This window comes from Oncorhynchus clarkii, chromosome 6, assembly GCF_045791955.1.
Source record: "Oncorhynchus clarkii lewisi isolate Uvic-CL-2024 chromosome 6, UVic_Ocla_1.0, whole genome shotgun sequence".
Lineage (NCBI taxonomy): Eukaryota > Metazoa > Chordata > Actinopteri > Salmoniformes > Salmonidae > Oncorhynchus > Oncorhynchus clarkii.
The window spans coordinates 32,487,640-32,506,717 of record NC_092152.1 but is presented as its reverse complement, the minus strand read 5'-3'; the positions used below and the strand labels follow the sequence as shown (position 1 = coordinate 32,506,717).

General features: G+C 47.3%; 1 protein-coding gene across 1 annotated transcript; it reads right to left on the bottom strand.

Moving 5' to 3' along the window:
- Window positions 1–5,281: 5,281 nt before the first annotated feature.
- LOC139411003 (repulsive guidance molecule B-like) lies at window positions 5,282–18,818 on the bottom strand. Its single transcript, XM_071156770.1, has 3 exons — window positions 18,227–18,818; window positions 11,238–11,761; window positions 5,282–8,803 (listed from the first exon to the last, which is right to left on the bottom strand). Exons 1-3 carry the CDS (start codon window positions 18,333–18,335, stop codon window positions 8,051–8,053), a joined length of 1,386 nt encoding a protein of 461 aa, XP_071012871.1. The 5' UTR covers window positions 18,336–18,818; the 3' UTR covers window positions 5,282–8,050.
- Between the last annotated feature and the right edge of the window lie 260 nt (window positions 18,819–19,078).

The following is a 19,078-nucleotide window of genomic DNA, read 5'->3' as shown; positions in this document are numbered from 1 at the left end:
CTTCTATTCTATATTAGGTGTAGTCTACAAATATACACATAAAACATAATTATATACTTAAGCAATAAGGCTCGAGGGGGTGTGGTATATGGTCAATATACCCCGGCTAAGGGCTGTTTTTATGCATGACGCAACGCGGAGTGCTTTGATATAGCCCTTAGTCGTGGTATATTGGCTGTGAGGACAGACGCTGGGAGACGAGAAGCAAATACAGGGAGTGAACATTTAATAAATAACCAAGAAAAAACAAACAAGGACAGCGTCTGAACAGGGGAAACATAACGACAATAATTCTGACACGGGGATCAAACTGAGGAACAGACAGATATAGGAGGGGCAATCAATAAAGTAATGGAGTCCAAAGAAGCGCTGGTGCTTGCAACGATGGTGACAGGTGTGCGTAATGATGGGCAGCCTGGCGCCCTCGAGCACTAGGGAGGGGGAGCTGGAGCAGGCGTGACATTGGCCATATGCCACAAACCCCCGAGGTGCCTTATTACTATTATAAACTGGTTACCAATGTAATTAGAGCAGTAAAAATACATGTTTTGTCATACCGGTGGTATACGGTCTGATATACTACGGCTTTCAGCCAATCAGCATAAAGGGCTCGAACAACCCAGTTTATAAATTAATATGAAATACTGTTGAAACAGTTGATTTGAATTATCAAGTAAAAATCAACATGCCAATAGTCTAAGTTATTATATTTAATTAACCACTTAAATCTTGTTAAATATGTGGAAAATACTACATTTCCCAGAATGCACTAGTTGACCCTGAGGCCTTCAAAAAGAAGCCAAACAAATTAAATGTTTGGGTGAAATATAATTGGGTATTGGAAGCACTAAGGTTAAAAGAGAATAGAAATATTGAAAAGTGATATATTCTTTGACCTCTGGAAGTGTGACCTGTCAAATTCAATGAAACTCTTGTGTTCTATGACAGAGTGTAATTTATTTGAATTGCACTGAATTCAATTCTACTTCCTGTTATTCAGACTCAAATTCTAATTTTACATCCTGTGGGGCGTGGCCAATTTGAATTTCAACTCATTAGTTGAGAGTCAATTCCAAAATCCTGAATTGAGACCAAACCTTGGTGTGTGTGTGTGTGCATGTGTGTGCGTGCGTGCGTGTGTGCGTGTGTGTGTTTGTGTATGCAGGTGTACTTTGGGGATGATTATTATGATCAGCCTCTCACCTCATATCTAACAGCCCAGAGCTGCAGGTGTCCTCTGTGGTTACCTGTTTACTACTGATCTACTGCTGGCAGACTACTGATCTACTCACACAGTAGAGGACACAACCAGAGATCTCCCTATTGTACACTACAGTAGGATTCTATGGACCTCTGAACTATAGACACAACACTTTGTAAACATGATACCGGTAGAACGACTCTGTGAAAGAGCAGAGGTGAAATAGCTTTTCTGTCTTCTCTCTCTCTCTTGCTCTCTCTCTTTCTCTCTCAATCTGTGGGGAGATTCTGTGGCGGGTGTGAGGTCACATGACTAGGGGCTGGTAATCCCCCACAATGCACTGCTGCCCAGCTCAGTGACATGTCACCACCCTGTGGAATACTACTGACAAACTCACTCACTCCCTCACTCACTCACTCACTCACTCACTCACTCACTCACTCACTCACTCACTCACTCAAACACTCTCACAACTCATATACTCTCTCACACAGACGCATAACAGTGCCATAGAGGAGGATGCTCATCAGCCACACAGACATGACAGAACAACATAGGATTCTCCTCTGCCTCCCCATTCTCTACATTTGGACTGGTGAGTAATAGAAGTAATAGAAGAGGTAGTGTCGTAATAATAGGCTTTTATGTACACAGTATGATATACAGTATAGATACAATAGGATAATAGATACTGAATGTGCTGTGTCAATTAAGACTACATTTACAACTATAAAGTGGGTAGTATCTTGGTCGCGCAGTTGAATACATAGTATATAATAGAACAGCAGAGTTGTGTGTGTGTGTGTGTGAGTGTGTGTGTGTGTTGTGTGTGTGTGTGTGTTGTGTGTGTGTGTGTGTGTGTGTGCGTGTTAGGTTAGGTTTGAGGCTAAGGTTACAATTAGGGTTCGGGTTAGAATTTAGTCTGTGCAAATGGTCTCTAAGGGGAAAATAATTGAATAAGGTGCAGGTGCAGGTAGATAGCTAGGGTTCGCTGTTCAGCAGTCTGATGGCCTGGTGGTAGAAGTTGTCCCGGAGCCTATTGGTCCAAGACCCAATGCTTCGATCCCGCCTGCCAGATGGTGACAGAGTGAACAGTCTGTGGCTAACTAAAGAACTGACCGACTAACTAACTCACTTAAACATATATCTTCACACACTGTATTTTGTTCTCGATAGTTTTTTGTTGGTTTGTTCTTTTTTAGTTTGTGAACATACTGAGTAAAAACAAAAGGACTGACGGGTTGAGTCTGAGACTATTACAGACTGTCTTTCTCTTTCCCCCTCTCCCATCCCCTCTCCACCTTACCACAGGGCCAGTACATGGTGATGTGTTGGCCTCCCTGGCAGGTGAGAGGGTGGGCTGGACGCTGCTGGTGTGTGTCACCTCTGACCTGAGTAGGGGTCACCTGGAGGTTAACTGGATGTCACCTTGGGAGGGAAGGTAGGCCTACACACACAACACACAGACAGACACACACACGACCTGATGTCACCTGGGGAGGGAAGGTAGGCCTACACACACAACACACAGACAGACACACGACCTGATGTTACTTGGGGAGGGAAGGTAGGCCTACACACACAACACACAGACACACACACACAACCTGATGTTACTTGGGGAGGGAAGGTAGGCCTACACACACAACACACACACAGAAACACACACACACGACCTGATGTTACTTGCTCAACATTTATGAGAATCTTGTTATCTCTGTCCTTTCCAACATGACGGTCTAATGACTTGACACCTCTGTTCTCTCTGACATGTTCATCTAGTGAGTCCTGCCAGTGCTCTCTACAGTGTGACCGCAGTGCCGTGGAGATAGTAACGGTGGCAACCAGTGAGTCCTGCCAGTGCTCTCTACAGTGTGGCCGGGGAGGAACAGAACAGTGGCCGCAGTGCCATGGAGATAGTAACGGTGGCGACCAGTGCCGTGGAGATAGTAACGGTGGCGACCAGTGACGTGGAGATAGTAACGGTGGCGACCAGTGCCGTGGAGATAGTAACGGTGGCGACCAGTGCCGTGGAGATAGTAACGGTAGCGACCAGTGAGTGGACGTCATACAGCTGTTTAGTCAGTCACCGCTGCCAAGCCAGAGTCATCAGGACACACCATGCCACCTTCACAGGTAGGGCTCGGTGTGTGTGTGTGTGTGTGCGCGCGTGCGTGAGAGGATGTCTTTTAAATCTTGACTATGATGATGACCATAGAAGAGAGGATGTCCAGTATTGGCTGGGTCTGCAGAGGACGTCTCCTAGAGTAGCTGTGTGTTCATGAGTTTAGGCGCGCTTCTCAGAAACTTGGAGATTGTTGGAGATCGCAGGTGTCCCTGTGAATGTTAGGGTGACAGTTACAGAGTGTGTGTGTGTGTGTGTATGAACCTGTGGTATGTGATCATCCCAGACAGATGCACATGCAGAGACAACTGGCTTCCACTCTGACCTAATTCTCTGTCAGTTAGAAACACTAAGGGCTCGATTCAATCTGCTTGAAACGTAAAGGTCATTTCCAATTGAGCCGGTACAGTGCCTTGCGAAAGTATTCGGCCCCCTTGAACTTTGCGACCTTTTGCCACATTTCAGGCTTCAAACATAAAGATATAAAACTGTATTTTTTTTGTGAAGAATCAACAACAAGTGGGACACAATCATGAAGTGGAACGACATTTATTGGATATTTCAAACTTTTTTAACAAATCAAAAACTGAAAAATTGGGCGTGCAAAATTATTCAGCCCCCTTAAGTTAATACTTTGTAGCGCCACCTTTTGCTGCGATTACAGCTGTAAGTCGCTTGGGGTATGTCTCTCAGTTTTGCACATCGAGAGACTGAAATTTTTTCCCATTCCTCCTTGCAAAACAGCTCGAGCTCAGTGAGGTTGGATGGAGAGCATTTGTGAACAGCAGTTTTCAGTTCTTTCCACAGATTCTCGATTGGATTCAGGTCTGGACTTTGACTTGGCCATTCTAACACCTGGATATGTTTATTTTTGAACCATTCCATTGTAGATTTTGCTTTATGTTTTGGATCATTGTCTTGTTGGAAGACAAATCTCCGTCCCAGTCTCAGGTCTTTTGCAGACTCCATCAGGTTTTCTTCCAGAATGGTCCTGTATTTGGCTCCATCCATCTTCCCATCAATTTTAACCATCTTCCCTGTCCCTGCTGAAGAAAAGCAGGCCCAAACCATGATGCTGCCACCACCATGTTTGACAGTGGGGATGGTGTGTTCAGCTGTGTTGCTTTTACGCCAAACATAACGTTTTGCATTGTTGCCAAAAAGTTCAATTTTGGTTTCATCTGACCAGAGCACCTTCTTCCACATGTTGGTGTGTCTCCCAGGTGGCTTGTGGCAAACTTTAAACAACACTTTTTATGGATATCTTTAAGAAATGGCTTTCTTCTTGCTACTCTTCCATAAAGGCCAGATTTGTGCAATATACGACTGATTATTGTCCTATGGACAGAGTCTCCCACCTCAGCTGTAGATCTCTGCAGTTCGTCCAGAGTGATCATGGGCCTCTTGGCCGCATCTCTGATCAGTCTTCTCCTTGTATGAGCTGAAAGTTTAGAGGGGCGGCCAGGTCTTGGTAGATTTGCAGTGGTCTGATACTCCTTCCATTTCAATATTATCGCTTGAACAGTCCCAATTTTTTTTGATTTGTTAAAAAAGTTTGAAATATCCAATAAATGTCGTTCCACTTCATGATTGTGTCCCACTTGTTGTTGATTCTTCACAAAAGAATACAGTTTTAAATCTTTATGTTTGAAGCCTGAAATGTGGCAAAAGGTCGCAAAGTTCAAGGGGGCCGAATACTTTTGCAAGGCACTGTATGTGCAGCGTTAACCGTGAATGCTTGAACACTGCCTTTAAATTTTAATCGCGCTACAGCGCTGAACTTCGACAATACAGATTGAATCGAGCCCTAAGACCAGAGACAATGTGAGATAACGTAAGATTTGTCAATCAAATGCAAATCAGTTGTAGAACAATATTATTTGGTCTGTAGAAGTATTTCTTGTAAACAACGACACAAAGCAAATCAAAGACAAAATACATCAGAAAAAGACACATTGGGTCCGTTTTTCATTTATTGTTTTTTAAATAAAACACTTGCACAAATGTACATTTTTTCCCCAAGTTTTCATTAGTGCCTCCATAAGAGTAAAACACTGACATAGCAATGGAGCGCCACTAGGTGGCAGTACAATCACATCTGAAACAGCCAGAATATGGAGCGTACCTTCCTCTAACAGACACTACGTTTATACATAAGTTACGTATTTCAACATTGAGCAGTCACTCTTCACCACACGGACACTCACACACAAGTTAAGAGTTCACAATGCCAGAGGCAGACTGAGCATACATTTCCCACCAGACACTGCTTTGTCATTTAATATGAGGGCATATATATACCATCAGCGCGTGTGACTTCGTCTCGGCCTGTGGAAGTCCCAGTGCCCTGCCTATAGCAGGTAGTTATGTAGGTCTGCAGTATATGCAGGCTTCTGTTCCACCCCAGCAATAACTTGCCTGGTTCAACTAATCAACCAATCATCGAGATCTTGATTAGCTGAATCAGGTGTGTTAGTGCTGGGCTGGAACTAAAACCTGCGTATACTACTTCCCTCCAGGACTGGAGTTGTGCAACCCTGGTCTACAGTTTATTAAAGCCTAGTCCGTGTATCCCAATCCGGGAGCAGCCCGTCAGCTCGGGCAGGAGTAGCAAAACAGAGTCCATCTACAGTAGCAAGTTTACTAAGAGTTAGAGGTGGGTAGGGAGGAAGGGGGTTAGGGGGTAGAGAGGTTACGGTTTGGGTTCGGATGGGGGTGTGTGGTCATCATGTTCGTATATGAAAACAGGCGATCTTCGATGTTGAATCACCGTATGTGGTTGTCTTTGGTTGCAACAGCAAGCAAACTGAACACTCATAGAGAAACACACAACATAGAAAAGCTGATAGTCAAAGCTGTTTGGTAAATGGATTGAACTGTTACCACCAGCTGAAATGTAGCGCCAGTAAGAAAACTCAGTAAGAGCAGGTCATAGTCAATACAGCAGTGTGAACGAGCAGTGAACAGTGAATACGTTCATAAAAAGAGGACTGTCTCTTCAGTCCTTAGACAATAAGCCAGGTAAAACACGCTAACTTGCACACACACACACGCACGCGCACACACACACACACACACACACACACACACACACACACACACACACACACACACACACACGCACACAGTATTTGCAGATATACTGTAAATGATAATCAAACATTGAACGGTAATGGTGGGTCTGAAACTGTTCTGAACAGCTGCTATGGTACCATACAGAATACATTCAACAGAAAATAGCTCACATAAAGTTATTATAGAACAGAGGCTAAATCAACTCAACTGCCTTTGGAATCTCTGCTTTAAAACAGAGGTTCCACCTCACTGTGTTAGTGAGCTGGTTAACTGTCTCAAATGGCTCCCTATCTCCTATATAGTTCACTGTTTAGTTCACTACATGCCCTATCTCCCTATGGTGAAAAGTAGCATACTGCAGGGAATCAGGTGTCATTTGAGATTTGCACTGTGAGTGACAAAACTGCAGATGAAATCCACAGCTTGGGCTGTTGGAGGAGGGTAGGGGGCAGTGGAGAGAGGGGGTCATTGATATGGCACCTTAGACTCTAAAGAAGGGCCATGTAGGGGGAGAGTTTGAGGGGTTGGGGAGGGGGAAATGGTGAGGGGGAAGAGAGTGGGGGGGTGGGGTTGAAAGGGGAAAAGAGTGGGGGGGTGGGGTGGAATGGGAAGAGAGTGGGGGGTGAGGTGGATGGGGAAGAGAGTGGGGGGTGGATGGGGAAGAGAGTGGGGGGGTGGGGTGGATTGGGAAGAGAGTGGGGGGGTGGGGTGGATGGGGAAGAGAGTGGGGGGTGGGGTGGATGGGGAAGAGAGTGGGGGGGTGGAATGGGAAGAGAGTGGGGGGGTGGGGTGGATGGAGAAGAGAGTGGGGGGGGGTGGATGGGGAAGAGAGTGGGGGGTGGGGTGGAAGGGGAAGAGAGTGGGGGGTGGGTTGAAAGGGGAAGAGAGTGGGGGGGTGGGGTTGAAAGGGGAAGAGAGTGGGGGGGTGGGTTGGAAGGGGAAGAGAGTGGGGGGGTGGGGTTGAAAGGGGAGAGGGGGAACACTGGTGTGGATTTAGCAAAACATCTAAATAAAGTGCTTCTCTTAAAACAACGTCCTCTGTCTATGAGGTATAAAAAAAACTATCACAACAAAATCACGCAAAAATAAAAACCAAAACAACGCCATCCAGCGTTCCAGGATACGTCACACACACTATTTACAGTCTGGAGTGTGTTTCTACAATATACACACACAGGTTGGAGTGTTGGTTGGTAATCCTCACATATAGACAGGTCATCATCTCCAGGAAGCCTTCTAGGTCCCACACAGCAGAGATGGGAAGAACACAGGAGTGTCGTGGAATCTGTTCAGATGCCAGCTGTGGACTCCTTTATGGCAGTAATATGCCTTAGGGTGTTCAGTCAACTATTCTCTTTTCACCAAGAAGAAGAAAAAGTGAAATCTCCAGAGGGGCTCTGGTTAGAAGTTTCTCTTAGACACAGATCCAGGATCAGCTTAGTTTACCCTCCTCAATCATAACCATTAGGGGAAAACACAAAACTGACCTTAGATCTGCATAGAGGGAACTTTATCCTACAGCTCAGCTAGGGGCTCTATATGAACACACACACACACACACACCACACACACACAGACACACAGACACACACACACACACACACACACACACACACACACACACACACACACACACACACACACAACCGCTATACCAGTGCAGAGCCGAGCGCAAAGAGAGTGAGCAGTAGGAGCCATGTGATAGGCTGGGAGGTGTCGGCGGAGCTTTGCGGGAAGATCCTCCAGCGTTCCCGGTGGGGGTGGAGACTCTCCATGTCCTTCAGAGCGCTGAACGCTGCTGCCGTGAAGTTAGCGTCCCCGGTGGTCATGAGGTCAAACACACATGAGTGGAAATAAATATCCTGTAACTCCAGCTGCTCCCTGCAGCGTGCCCGTGCACCCTCCACACTGAACCACTGGGGGGCGCTGTAGGGAGCCGTGTGGGAGGGCTGGCCCTTGCCCTGGCCGTGTGGCTGCTGGAGATGTAAGCCCAGGGCTGGAGGGGGTAGAGGGAGAGGCAGTGGCAGGTGACCTCCCCGGTCGATGCGTTCCGAGGTGGGACATCCATTGAGGCAGAGCTGCAGGTCCTGCGTAGCGTCGTAGGCATGGGCCATCTCCTCCGGGATGCGCACCGCCAGGGTCAGGTAGCGCCCCAGCTGTCGTACGATAACCGTCACGCCGATGTAGCCGGCGTGCAGCTCCACGTGGTGACCGGGGCTACGCTCCGAGATCCACAGCGCCCGTACCTTACCGGTAGAGTCACCGTTATTCCCGTTAACGTTGTGGTTGGGGGCTCCGCTGCTCACGGTACCGTCTACGAAGGCAGCGGGCAGGTCATCTGTTACTGCCTGGTAAACACGCTGGTCTGTACACTCCTCAAAGGGTTTGAATATGATGGTGATCTATGGGCACACAAAAAGGTCATTGTATGACCAGGCACACAATAACTTTGATCTTTGTGTAAAACAGGTTAAAAACAGGTTAAAAACAGCTTTTCCAGACACTTTATAATATCTTACATTACAAACATGGCAAGGATATTGACCTTCACTTGTTTTGTTCAAACCCCAATTCTTTTCAGCAAAGAGTACACTGACTGCACACTGACAACTAATATACAACACTACAATATAAACTATAAATGGCTTTTACTGTGTTATTTATTGGTTACACAGACACACACACAGACACACACACAAACACACACACACACACCCATGTGCCCTGAAAACGAGCTGAAATCATATTTGTCAGAGGGCTCAGCCCAACTCTGTCTTACACAAATACACACACACCTACACACAGACACACACCTACACACACACACAAACACCCATGCCATTAACTCGCCACAGAATCCATTTTAGCAATGACCCAATTACTTTTTAACAAGCCGTGATTAGCAGGCACAGCTAAGCAAACACACCCAGGCTAACGGCTAGCAGTGGCATGGTGTTAGCCTTAGCCGGGTCCTCCAACTGTATCTGCAAGGCTGTGGCCATAGCCACACAGTCTTAGGGTTAGCATTAGTGATAGCATGAATGACTGCTTTGTCCAGTTGTCAGCGATGAGGGATGAGGCCTGAGCAGCCATTAGGCCAGGAGCTGCAGGCGCAGTCACGGGTGTGTGTGTGTGCTAATAATTAGAACGAATAGCGAGCCCCACCCCTGACACAGGGTCAGAGCACCAGTCGTACAACTATCCCCTGTGTGGGGGGCAACATGGCCGCTTGGCCACCACAGAACTGACTTAGTGACGTCTAAAGACCTTCTCAGCCTGTGTCTGTGTCTGTGTTGTGTGTCTGTGTCTGTGTTGTGTGTCTGTGTCTGTGTTGTGTGTCTGTGTTGTGTGTCTGTGTCTGTGTCTGTGTTGTGTGTCTGTGTCTGTGTTGTGTGTCTGTGTTGTGTGTCTGTGTCTGTGTCTGTGTTGTGTGTCTGTGTTGTGTGTCTGTGTCTGTGTTGTGTGTCTGTGTCTGTGTCTGTGTTGTGTGTCTGTGTCTGTGTTGTGTGTCTGTGTCTGTGTCTGTGTTGTGTGTCTGTGTCTGTGTTGTGTGTCTGTGTCTGTGTCTGTGTTGTGTGTCTGTGTCTGTGTTGTGTGTCTGTGTTTGTGTCTGTGTTGTGTGTCTGTGTCTGTGTATGTGTCTGTGTTGTGTGTCTGTGTCTGTGTTGTGTGTCTGTGTCTGTGTCTGTGTCTGTGTCTGTGTTGTGTGTCTGTGTCTGTGTCTGTGTTGTGTGTCTGTGTCTGTGTTGTGTGTCTGTGTCTGTGTCTGTGTTGTGTGTCTGTGTCTGTGTTGTGTGTCTGTGTTTGTGTCTGTGTTGTGTGTCTGTGTCTGTGTTGTGTGTCTGTGTCTGTGTATGTGTCTGTGTTGTGTGTCTGTGTTGTGTGTCTGTGTTGTGTGTCTGTGTCTGTGTCTGTCCATGTGTGTGTGTCTGTGTCTGTGTCTGTGTTGTGTGTCTGTGTCTGTGTTGTGTGTCTGTGTCTGTGTTGTGTGTCTGTGTCTGTGTTGTGTGTCCATGTGTGTGTGCGTTTTTTGTCTTTTTATGGTATGGCGCTCCTCGTTCTCGACCGTAACCTGCTTAAAGCCATATGTGTGTGAAAGGTCTCGGGCCCTCTGCTGACACACACATAGTGGTTCCTTTCACGCGCCGCTCATTTCAGGGTATTAGGGGTCATGCTATAAGCAGCCATTAACTAAGTTAGGATTCCAACACCACGTTAGTCACAAGTGTTAGTCACAAGACTCAACTGTTCACTCTGCTCTCCTCGCACCTGTGTGTGTGTGTGTGTGTGTGTTCTCGACGAAAAGAGCTCTTTCTCTGAGACACAGCAGCTCAGAGGTGACTATAGACACACACACACCAGAGAGAGAAGGGGGTTGCTATAAAAACCTATCTGGGCCAGGCTGCAGCTGCAAAGCTCTTCATACTAGATGGCTTATTTATTCTGTACGTCACTCTCAACCTCTTTTCTCCCATCCCAGAATGTACTGTTTACTGCATCTTTACAACACTGCTGCTTCAGTGGAGAGCTGGGTAAGAACCTCCATTTATCAGACGTCTTATCGAGGGAGTACCTCAGGGCTCTATACTGGGGCCTGTTCTCTTCTCAATATACTAATTCCCTACAAGATGGAACATGCTCCAAATAAAGGTTTTTGTTTTATATTGAAACAAAACAGTCTTCCTGTATTTATTAGTGTATAACTTTCTACTTTGTGGACTTGCACCTGTTCTGAACCATGTAGGAAGGAGTTATTATTCTTTCTTTTTTTAACTAGTTAAGTGCCGAGGCTTTCATTTCAATACACAGTAATATACCGTACGGATTTCCCCTCACCTTATTGGTCGCTGTGGCGCTGGATCCCGTTACCACAGGAACGTTGGTCACCTGCACAGACAAGAAGTCGTTATCAATCAGCGGCCACGCCCCTTCCACCTTGCAGGTCTGGAAGCTGTCCTTAAACGTCCGCAGATGGGGATCCCCAAACAGCCCGCAGAACAGGTAACCCGGCCGCGTGGGAGTGTGCGTGTGAGAGTGAGGGTGTGGGTGAGTGTGCTGGGTGCGGCTGTGGTAGTTGCAGGGCTCTGATTGTATCTCGGGTTGTGTGGAGGAGGTGGGCCCGTCACGGGAGCAGTTTCTCTGGGTCATGAGGTCTGAGATGCCCAGGACGGCAGAGTGGAAGACCAGGTTGCCCCTGCAGGACTTGGCTGTCCTCTGGGTGCAGGCGCTGTAGGACCTCAGAGCCTTACAGAACTCTACGGCAAAGCTATCCAGCGCTGGGGTCAGGTGAGACGTCAGGGACACAAAGTCTGTGGTGCACTTCTGGATACGACACTGAGGGGTGGCCACCTGGCAATGACCTGGTGAAACACACACATACTAACAGTCAGTACTATGGTACAACTACAATAGTATTACAGTTCTATTATTACAGCACTAATACAGTACCAGTGGCCCTGGCGGGCCGGCATACATGCAGAACATCAATGTTCCTTCATGGTACCAAAGACCGATAGAGAACACGTGGTGCAGATGGTATGTGTGCCAGACCAAGGCTGTCATAGAAACTCATAGTCATGGGGTTTTGGCTTTGGCATGACATACATCTTTAGGAAAGCTCTCGCATTCATTTACACACACACACACACACACACACACACACACACACACACACACACACACACACACACACACACACACACACACACACACACACACACACACACACACAGTCAGGTCGGTTAGGAGCTTTGATCTCTATGGCCCAAATTAACACAACGCTACTGGCCTGTTTATATTAAACCAGTAAAGCTGAGAAAGAACAGGCTGGCGTGTGTGTGTGTGTGTGTGTGTGCGTGCGCGTGTGTGCGTGTGCGTGTGTGTGTGTACAGTAACACTGCTTTATGACTTTTAGAAACCAGAACAAAGAGCAGTGCTGAGAGACTCAAATAGAGACTTGCAGACATTCCCACAGAGTCAGAGATAAGGCTGAGACACAGAGTGGAAGAATAACAGATCACACACATCCACACTGTTAGATCCTCTATGCTGTCTGATGAAGCTTGTCCTTCTCCAGACTATCATGGCCCCGTGTTCATGGTATGGTCTCATCGTTTGTTGTTGTTGAAAGAAGTTTGATATCTTGGTCAGGGGTGATACGACAGCCACCCACTGCTTTGAACCGTTGTCCTGGTGTGTCTGAGCTATAAAAGAGGAAAGATCTAGAAGTTCTTCAGAGGTCTCAGTGTCAGCCTGACCGAGAGAAGAGAGAGAGAAGAGGAGGAGAAGAAGAGAGAACTGGAGGAGAGAAGGAGAGGAGAGAGAAGAGGAGGAGCGAAGAGGAGAGGATGAGAGAGAGAAGAGGAGGAGAGAAAGAGAGAGAAGAAGAGGAGAGAAGAGGAAGAGAGAAGAGGAGGAGAGAAGAGGAGGAGGAGCGAAGAGGAGGAGAGGAGGAGTGAGAGAGAAGAGGAGGAGAGAAGGGGAAGAGAGGAGGAGAGAAGAGGAGGAGAGAAGAGAGAGAGAGAGAGAGAGAAGAGGAGGAGAGGCCAGGCCTAATGTATCAGCCACAGTGAGCTCCTATTAGATTAGACCAGAGGCTCTCTAAAGCAGAAACAAACACACACACACACACACACACACACACACACACACACACACACACACACACACACACACACACACACACACACACACACACTAATAACTATCTCTGAAAGGATCCTGGCTCTGCTTCCACTGCCAACAACACGCACTGTCAAAGCTCATCTGATTATGGCATGATTTACTAACAGACACCAGCACAAACACGGCCACATGAACACACACACACAGCCACATGAATACACACGCAGCATAGGTCTATTCATACATAGAACTAATGCTAACAATAGGCCTAGTTCCCCTGGTGTATACAGAGATAAAGCAAACACGTCCATAGTTTTCTTGGTGTGAATGCACTGAACCATATGATAAAGGGATAAGAAAGGAGAAGAGGAATGTTTGCAGAAAGCCAACCCTCTCTCACTGTGTGTGTCAGTACCTGATCATACCAGGTGGGGGCAGTATTGTGATGGGTATTAGAGGGAGGGTACACAATATATCACTCCACTCACACTCTGGGTTAGAATGTCCCTCCAGTGTGTTAAATACTGACACTACTCCTCAGCTAACACACAGCCACAAACACACACACCTCTGAAAGCCTAGACCCAGAGCCTTAGAACTAATCCAAATCCTCATCATGAATCCAACTCTATTTTTACAGTATAACTGATGATTCAATTAGTTCTCCAGGTGGAGTGTGTCTACGTACAGTTGGTATCTCTGTGTCGATCAATCTCCACTTTCCCCATATCAAACAGATTTTTACTGAAATAAGGAAATCAAATAACAACTGGATGCCACACACACACACACACACAGACACACACATCCACACAATGCTAACATTATCGTCTGACCCTTACAGGCTTCCCTTAATGGACAAATGAGTTTTCTACATCCCAGTGTTTACAGAATGACACATTCAAACTGGACTCCTGGTGAGAGATCCCGACTCAGTCTCACTCAGCCGTGTGTGGGCAGAGGCCAGACATAGCCCACCCCTCTCCCTGTCCAGGAGTCACTTCTCCTCCCAGCCACTGATCCGTGTTGTATATCTTTTTTCAAACAATACAAAACATACACATACAAATGACAGCATACAAACACAAACAAACATTAAGGACATGACCATGCCCAGACCCACCTGCTCATACCCCCATCTCCAGCACCCACACCATTCTCTGCCTCATGGTCACATGCACCATGTCGTCTCTCTTCGTCGCCCACACACTTCCAACATTTAGATAATAAAGCACTTGGCCTTTCCATTGTGTTACCAATGGAGGATTGGTTGATTTCCAGTTTTAAAGTAAACGTTTTTCTTTGATCAGTGTTGTATTTACTTAAACACCAAGGATCCAGAGCCCACTGCGCTCTCTCTCTCTCTCTCTCTCACTCACTCACTCACTCACTCACTCACTCACTCACTCACTCACTCACTCACTCACTCACTCACTCACTCACTCACACAGAGAGTTACTCACAGATACAATGAGTGAACGACTACACACATTCTCATTCTCAGGCTGAATCTTGAGAGTAAAACTCCACAGCAAACACGTGCGTCTCCAGGTCTTTCTGATCACACTGGTCTTTGTGCAGTGAGTCTAGTATGAACGTACTGATAACTGTGACTAACTGTGGGACAATACACAGCTGCTCTGGCCTCCGCTTCAGACAACACTCACTTCTGTTTAAGTCCACACACACACACACACACACACACACACACACACACACACACACACACACACACACACACACACACACACACACACACACACACAGGGCTGAATAACGGTAAATTGTGGGGATGGCTGGCGGTAATGACACTGCAATATAATATCAGGAGTGATAGCTGATGACTCCCCAGCTGGTCTGATGCGTCCGGTGGTGATGAGCACTATGAGAAGACAGCTGTGGAGCCTTGTTACCAGCTAGCTACACACACCACACCCTCAACACAATTACACACAGACCAGCTAGCTACACACACCACACCCTCAACACAATAACACACAGACCAGCTAGCTACACACACCACACCCTCAACACAATAACACACAGACCAGCTAGCTACACACACCACACCCTCAACACAATAACACACAGACCAGCTAGCTACACACACCACACCCTCAACACAATAACACACAGACCAGCTAGCTACACACACCACACCCTCAACACAATAACACACAGACCAGCTAGCTACACACACCACACCCTCAACACAATAACACACAGACCAGCTAGCTACACACACCACACCCTCAACACAATAACACACAGACCAGCTAGCTACACACACCACACCCTCAACACAATAACACACAGACCAGCTAGCTACACACACCACACCCTCAACACAATAGCACACAGACCAGCTAGCTACACACACCACACCCTCAACACAATTACACACAGACCAGCTAGCTACACACACCACACCCTCAACACAATAACACACAGACCAGCTAGCTACACACACCACACCCTCAACACAATAACACACAGACCAGCTAGCTACACACACCACACCCTCAACACAATAACACACAGACCAGCTAGCTACACACACCACACCCTCAACACAATAACACACAGACCAGCTAGCTACACACACCACACCCTCAACACAATAACACACAGACCAGCTAGCTACACACACCACACCCTCAACACAATAGCACACAGACCAGCTAGCTACACACACCACACCCTCAACACAATAACACACAGACCAGCTAGCTACACACACCACACCCTCAACACAATAACACACAGACCAGCTAGCTACACACACCACACCCTCAACACAATAACACACAGACCAGCTAGCTACACACACCACACCCTCAACACAATAGCACACAGACCAGCTAGCTACACACACCACACCCTCAACACAATAACACACAGACCAGCTAGCTACACACACCACACCCTCAACACAATAACACACAGACCAGCTAGCTACACACACCACACCCTCAACACAATAACACACAGACCAGCTAGCTACACACACCACACCCTCAACACAATAGCACACAGACCAGCTAGCTACACACACCACACCCTCAACACAATAACACACAGACCAGCTAGCTACACACACCACACCCTCAACACAATAACACACAGACCAGCTAGCTACACACACCACACCCTCAACACAATAACACACAGACCAGCTAGCTACACACACCACACCCTCAACACAATAACACACAGACCAGCTAGCTACACACACCACACCCTCAACACAATAACACACAGACCAGCTAGCTACACACACCACACCCTCAACACAATAACACACAGACCAGCTAGCTACACACACCACACCCTCAACACAATAACACAGACCAAGTCTTGTTACTAGCTAGCCACACACACACACACACACCAAGTCATCTAAATAGTGTGTTGTGTATATCTCCTCGTTGCAACATCTGACATTCACAATGAGACGGGACATGCTGATAAATGAAAAGTGTCAATCAATTAAATGTAATTATAATGTAAAATGTGTTATATGGCGTCCTGAACTAACTTAGAAAAGTGAAATAGGATCAACTTCTAAATAGATCATTTGAAATGTAACTGATTTCAAATGTAAATTCTTATTGGCAGGGAGCGTCAACATGCTTTTCATGCTTCTCAAACCGTCCCCATCCCCCTACTGACCAGAACTGTGCACAGACAGTGTCATGTCCAGCTGCCTGGGACTGTGTTAAATGAATTACCAGAGGTGTGACTGCTGCGCACACACACACACAAATACACGCAAGAGTCAATGAGCGCGGGCTGGATGACAGGGCCTGGGGTCTGGGTTATGGCTGGGGGACATCCAGAGAGGGGTGGTGGGCTGTCACAGTGCCAGTCCAGAACAGGCCTCTCTGTGTAGGCACAGCAGTCAGCTAGCTCTGGGTCACAAGGGCAAACCCAGCCTCTATAGGATGACTTCAGCCAAGTAGCCTACTACCACCCTCTGGTATTCTAGCCTATTCTATTTACCAATCCTAGAGTTTCTGTATGATTTGATTCCCTTCTAATATATTCCAGATTATATGGTTCTATTCTATTCTGTTTTGTTTTCTATTTAACCTTTATTGATACATATGAATTTAATTAAGAACAGATTATTGATGACACTGTTTCCATATGGTTCTGTTCTTTTCTGGTTTATTACCTTTCATTCTATTCCATTGTCTCCATTTGGTCCTATTACATTGAACTCATATTCTTTTGTGTATTAAAAGTAAAAGTAGGCTAAAATGTATACATTTGTGACATAATTATACCGAATTATAATTTACATTCCCATTATTATTATAAGCCTACACTATTTTAAAACTGTGTCAACAAGCCTTTGTTAGTCTGGCTGGATGTAAAGGACCTGACACCAAGACATCAGCAGAGCCACACTTCCCTTTCTCTATCAGCCATAGCGACCCACGGCAGAGCCACCCTTCCCTTTCTCTGTCAGCCATAGCGACCCACGGCAGAGCCACCCTTCCCTTTCTCTATCAGCCATAGCGACCCACGGCAGAGCCACCCTTCCCTTTCTCTGTCAGCCATAGCGACCCACGGCAAAGCCACCCTTCCCTTTCTCTATCAGCCATAGCGACCCATGGCAGAGCCACCCTTCCCTTTCTCTATCAGCCATAGCGACCCACGGCAGAGCCACCCTTCCCTTTCTCTATCAGCCATAGCGACCCACGGCAGAGCCACCCTTCCCTTTCTCTATCAGCCATAGCGACCCACGGCAGAGCCACCCTTCCCTTTCTCTATCAGCCATAGCGACCCACGGCAGAGCCACCACTGGAGAAACTCCGGAGAAACAAGAGAGCGATGGGGGAGGAAACACTTTCCCTTCTGACTGCTGCGCTACCGCGGTCCGCGGGAGAGAGAAAGAGACAAGCAATATCAGACAATAACACAACCACAACGGGAGGTTCAGGTTCGAATACACTCCAATAGGCTACAACACACAGGCCTATAAAATGCACTATAGACTAATCTTAACCAAATGCTAGGCCAATCCGAAATACCTAGTTTTGGCATTATTAACTGGTTATTAACTCACCATTAGCCTCTAACTGTTAAGTCACAATCACAGCGCTCGATCTGAAGTTTTCCGCGGACAAGGAACTAGGTCCCGATGAGGCTACTGAGGAAAATTAACAGCATTTGAAGTTATCTAGTTAGCCTACCTCTGTGCGCCCCGTAACAGAGAGCGACGATCAGCAGCAGCAGCGGTCGCAGGGAAGGCGAGGATGCGAGGCGCTCAGCCCCGCGGTAACAACATCCGGCTCTCCCCATCCCCGTCCATGCAGGGCCAGGAGGGGAGAGGGGACAGGCAGCCACGGGGGAGAGGGGTGAGGTGCGGCGGCGGGGTTTCCGTTAAAGTCAGGCCTCTGCTCTCCTTCTCCCTCGCTCTGTTCTCCCTCGCTCTCTTCTTCCTTGCTCTTCTCTCCTTCCACTCCTCGGGTGCGCAGGGGCATTAAAGTGCAGATTCTACGCGGAATGCGATCGGTCAGGGAGGAGGAATGGAAAGAAAAGGAGAGGAGGAGGAAAGGGGAAAAACAGTAGCGATTGAAAAATAGCAGTCCTTCCACCAAACACTTTCACTCCTTCTTCGCTCCCTGCATCAGATTTCCTGTCTCTAGCAGCGCTATTCCGTCCTGGTTGAGTTTAGTCTTGTTGTAGCAATAAATCTCGGCTCCGCTCTCTCTCTCTCTCTCTCTCTCTCTCTCTCTCTCGCCCCCTCTCTCTCTCTCTCTCTCTCGCCCCCTCTCCCTCTCTCTTTCTCTTTCTCTCTTTCTCTCCAGGCCTCACCTAAGAATCCTCCCCTCTCCTCTCTTCCTCAGATCGATAGCAAATCAACCAACCCTTTTGCGGAAAACCCGCCTCTGAGAGAGCAGGACCCGCCCGCCCTGTCAGCCTTGGGCTTCGCGGGGGAGAGAGAGAGCGAGAGAGAGAGAATACAAATTCCACCTAGACACGTTGCCCTAGGGCACTGGTTCTCAATCCGGGTCCTGGGAACCCAAAGGGGTGCACATTTT

Coding starts and splice junctions, on each gene's coding strand:
- LOC139411003 (XM_071156770.1), bottom strand. CDS start 18,335: ATGGGGAGAGCCGGATGTTGTTACCGCGGGGCTGAGCGCCTCGCATCC. Junction 11,762..18,226: donor CTGTTACGGGGCGCACAGAG/GTAGGCTAACTA, acceptor GTGTTTCACCAG/GTCATTGCCAGGTGGCCACC. Junction 8,804..11,237: donor GCGCCACAGCGACCAATAAG/GTGAGGGGAAAT, acceptor GTGTGCCCATAG/ATCACCATCATATTCAAACC.